Source organism: Verticillium alfalfae, genomic scaffold, assembly GCF_000150825.1.
Source record: "Verticillium alfalfae VaMs.102 supercont1.4 genomic scaffold, whole genome shotgun sequence".
In the NCBI taxonomy this organism is placed as follows: Eukaryota; Fungi; Ascomycota; class Sordariomycetes; order Glomerellales; family Plectosphaerellaceae; genus Verticillium; species Verticillium alfalfae.
The window spans coordinates 1,692,475-1,697,122 of record NW_003315035.1 but is presented as its reverse complement, the minus strand read 5'-3'; the positions used below and the strand labels follow the sequence as shown (position 1 = coordinate 1,697,122).

The 4,648-nt window shown below is 56.3% G+C and overlaps 1 protein-coding gene across 1 annotated transcript; it reads right to left on the bottom strand.

The window, feature by feature from the left end:
* Positions 1-86: 86 nt before the first annotated feature.
* On the bottom strand, positions 87-1,369 carry VDBG_03976 (conserved hypothetical protein; the record flags this gene model as incomplete). Its single annotated transcript, XM_003005977.1, has 2 exons — positions 87-991; positions 1,042-1,369. 2 exons carry the CDS (start codon positions 1,367-1,369, stop codon positions 87-89), a joined length of 1,233 nt encoding a protein of 410 aa, XP_003006023.1.
* Between the last annotated feature and the right edge of the window lie 3,279 nt (positions 1,370-4,648).

The following is a 4,648-nucleotide window of genomic DNA, read 5'->3' as shown; positions in this document are numbered from 1 at the left end:
CGTCATCACTGATGATAGCCAATGCTGTCGTGAACCTACCGTAGTTGGCACGATCATGTCAGTGGCACCTTCCTCTCAGAAGACTCTCAGAAGATCTCCTTCTCCATACCCTCCAAAGTCTCGCCGGCACGTCTACGAGCTCTCAAGTCCAACCGGGAAGCCATCTTCGAAACCTTCTGCCTGAGCTCTGGCATGGAGGGGCGATACTTCAACTCTGCCGCCTTCTTGACCGGCGACATGATGGGCACCGACGCTTTGGACCGCACCCTGCGGACTTTTTCAGTCTTCTCCCCGTAGACCTGAGTGCTGTCATCAAGAAAGTTCGGAAGCTCGGGGCTTGGCGGCGCTTCTTTGGACCATTCAGGCCTCACCCCTTGGGCGTCGACATGCTCCAGCATCTGGTTCCTCTGCCGCAGCCCCTCGCGCGACGCCATGGCCCTCAGTCCCGTCCGCGACGACGTCCGCCTCAGCCGCGACACGAGACCCTGGACTCTGCGCTCGAGCGTCTCAATGTCGGCTGCCACGGAGGCTTTTCGCTCGCGCACCTTGGAAGCGAGCACGCCGAAGCGCGCTGCACGGCGCACCGAGGCGGTGGAACGGGAGTCGTGGCTCGTCGTCGGCGTGTCGAGAAAGGTGACGCCGCGGGACGTGACGTGCGGGGCCGGAAGCATGATGGGGCCCGGCGGGACGCGCGGCGGCGGGGGCACGTCGGCGTCGTGGTCGTCGTGGTGGACGCGCCCGGCTGCGATGTCCTGGCGGGACGACTGGCCGGGGAGGCGGGGCCAGAGCGGGGAGGGGGTGACGCGGTAGGCGTGGTGCTTGACGAGGTTGGGGGTCGTGGCGGTCGGGGGCTGCGGGAAGATGTTGTGGACGAGGGTGTGGGTGAAGGCGTTGCTGAAGCCGCAGATGCGGATCGAGTCGACGAGGCCTGCGAGATCGAGGAGGGGGTTGCAGACGGAGAAGGCGGTGTCGGGACAATAGGGGATGCGGACTAGGATTTATTTAGATCAGACCTGAGGGAGATGATGGACGTGTACTCACAGCAGGGATCGAGCCCAGTGATGTGATCAATGACCGTGGGTCGGCAACCATAGAACCGGCGGCAAAGCAGCACAAAGCTGGACATTGTCGACTCATCCTGACGCTTCAACTGGACGTCGACAAACATTTGGATGAGGGTATCGAGGTTCATGTTCCCCGCGCGCAGCTTGTAGGCTTGGCGGTCAGGACCAAAGCCGAGACGGGTCATGTCGATCTCAAGAATAATATGACGCATAAAACGGCCGTATCTTCGATACCAGTGAGTGGCCAGCGGATTGAAGTAAGTATTAACAAAGGGTGAAAAGGTAATATGGAAACGCTCAGTCATGAGGACAGTTAGCATCATGTCGGCGAAGAAGAGAAAGGAGACACGTAGATACGGGCCCAGCGCTTGAAGCATGCTCGACAGGGAGCTGAAGTCCTCGGCCTGCTAGGCGTCGGCACATGCTGTTCTGTGGGAGAGGCAGATGGGAGTTGGGTCATCTTTTGCGTGGCTGGCGATGAGGTGCCGACAAATTCGGTAGCGAATAGTATCGGGAAGTCCGAGATAGCTAAGGCGAGGGTGATACCACGGCTGACGTTCATGCTGGCCGAGAAAGGCGCAGAGGCAGGCTGAAAAGAGATCCTCGGTGCTTGAAGGTCTTGCTCCGCGACGGTGTTTGTGATATACGATATCAACAACGCGATCCCATGGGGGAAGGTTGTCTCGGGGCTCGCTCGAGGAGTCTGCTCGACCAAGAGCGGGGCTCTCTATGAGAGTCTGAACAACCTTGGGGGCTAGAGATCCCGGAAAGGGGTGTGGGAGAGGCGTGGAAATAGCAATTTGCGCGATCGAAAGCTTCTTCTGTAATCGCGGTCGAGGGGGTGAAATTGAAGATGTCACCTGCTCACAGACTGTAGCTGAGTGAGGTCTTGAAAGCACGGGCCTGTCCCAAGATAGCGGGTGTTTCTCCAACATGCTCGATAGGGATCTTTCGGCCATCTTGACTGCGTGCCTGGTTCGAGCAAAAGGCTTCTTTCAGGCTTCAGAGCTTGGGGCTAGCTTGCCGTCTGTGAGCGCTGTGTGGTACAATGGCTGATGTTGAGGAAGACTTGCAGAGATGGGATAACGGCCACAGGAGGGTCAAGTCTAAACAAACGCGAATACAATCAACAAGGAAGGCGCGTTGTCGATGCGTCAGGGCGCAGTGAATGAGTGAAGTCCAGTATTCGCGCGTAGACAGTTATGACAACGAGCCCCTGACCTCTGGCAATCGGGGGATTCACAATGAGAAGCGCCGCGCCGTCCAGTTGCACTGGGCAGAGCTCGAGCCACTTCGAAGATAAAAATAGAGAATGAGAGAGAGAACACTTGGCCTGCTCAGATCTGTACACTATACTAAGGTATCTCGGATCTTCGTGCTTCTGATGAGGGTCTGAGGCCGGGTATGTGGGGCCGTGCTGTGGCCGTGATAGCAGGCTTGCTGCCCCGAGCAGTGGATCCCGAGCCGGAGGAGGAGAGTCTGTCGCGGCTGAATTGATCCTGCCTTACCTGACAGAAGGTACCTCTGTACTTGTCTCAATAACACCCGATTATGGAAAATTGCCATCTATTTCCCCGAACTCAATCTTGAATATCCCATCATCTCGGCGACTGGAACAGATTTGGCCAAAATGTGTGTCTCGCACCATTCAGCTTCGTCGAGGGCCGACATTGCCGTCAAGGGCACGAGGACGAAAGCACTTCCATAAAAGGGTTCCCTTTTCTGATCAGTTCGTCACCTCTTACGATCCTGAGCTCAGGAAGTAGTAGGTGTAAGGTCGGAAACATGGAATCTTTGAGCGCACGAGGCTGACAAACACACACATACCTCCTTGGTCTTGCAAAAAACATCGACGAAGACGTGAACAAGACAGAAAAACGAAAGATTCCCACGAGGGCCAAGATGCGACAAACTGCGCTTCTTTCTCCCTGAGACCAACCAAACTCCGATGCTCTTCTGCTCTGGTCTACTCCTTTACAACCGAAGGTCACGTATGTACTATGTGCCAAACAAACGCCGTTTCGTAGCTCGTCGCCACTGTCGCACCGGCGGAGATCACCACCTCGTATCGCGCAGCGGTGACTGATCTGTTGCGAGAGGATACAATGCCACCAGGCCATTATGCCCTGCCCACAGCAACGATGGACGGGTCGCTGAACCAGTAGTCACTTTGATCCGAATCTCGGACCATTTCCTGCGCACCGCCGGCTGTTCGGCACCATGGCCAGGCCTCGACCCCTCACTCCCATCCACAAAATGGCTGCCCTGTTTCTGGCGGACCTTTAACCTTAACCCCGCTGCCAAAACCTGGGGTCGGAGTCGCGTCCTGTGAACTGCTTGCGCTTCGCCTTGGAGACGAAAGTTCACTCGAGTCTCGCTTGTCAATCAGATCAGTTCGCTTCGGCTTATTGAATGGTAGCCAAGGTGGGTCGGTTTGAAGAGGCTCAACCGCGGAAAGCGAACGACATCTTCGAGCCCAGAAGCGGGCCCCTTGTCGTGTACGCCCTTCGTTGGGGTCATTCCCCAAGATGAACAAGCGCCTTTCACCTGCAGTGCAGCCTGCAGGGAATTATTCACAAGCGAAAAGGGGGATAGAAATTGGGGCCAAGGTGGCCTGGGACGGGAAGTCGGCGCATACGCACACCGATGCCAACCATCTTTCGTCCCTTTACACCCTGGTTTGTCTGCCCCTGGCCTGCTCAGCGACCTATCAACATCCCCTCATGTGTCACTCGCGTGGTGTCGGTCATTTTAGTCCATCGGCCGAGTGGCCGATCCTTCGGGAGTGTCCCGTTACGATGCTGGCTGAAAGTTCCATTAAATGGACTGACGGCACGCCACCACCGAACACAAAAAAAAAACGCGTGGGGAAATGATCCAGAACATTTGCTTCACTGCTTTATTCCCCATGTCGCTTTTTGTCTATTCTGCCCCTGGCGCATGGTGTGAACGACATCTTTCCTCAAGCATTGCGACGAACGTTTCCATTGATTGCATTCAGTTCATCTTACACTGACTGACTGGCATTTTGACGAACTACTTCACCTCTCCATATTTTCCCGTCCAAATTGGCCTTCGTCGTCTGCTTAGCATACCCCCACGCAACGCCTGCCGAGGCTCGTTGAAACCAGCGAACATCCACTTATGCGACACTCCTGTCCATAGAATTGCAGGACCACAGATCTGCCTGTGAGTTGCATGTCTCTGGTTGCATGCCGCTTTGCTTTAGACTCCAGGCTCACAGGCCAGAGTGGCAGTGGTGCACCTGTGATTTGTGCTAAACCAATCCAGGTACCTCGCCGGAGTCCCTGGAACCCCTGGAACCCCTGCCCATGGCGTCCGGCGCCCCCTCAAGCACGATGCCACCACCGGAATACGCCCGGCAGCCAGTCTCAGGTCCTGAGCTGTCTGGTGACGACAGGACGCTGCCAGGCTCTAATAATACAGATGACAGGCCTCATACAGCAGACCGCAAATCAATCGAAAACCAGGAGACAACGCAGAGGGGGGTTTACGAGAGTGACACAGCCCTGGCTCTCGTGCCCAGTTACAGTCGCAGCCACGTCGCAGAAGATCCGGAAAGG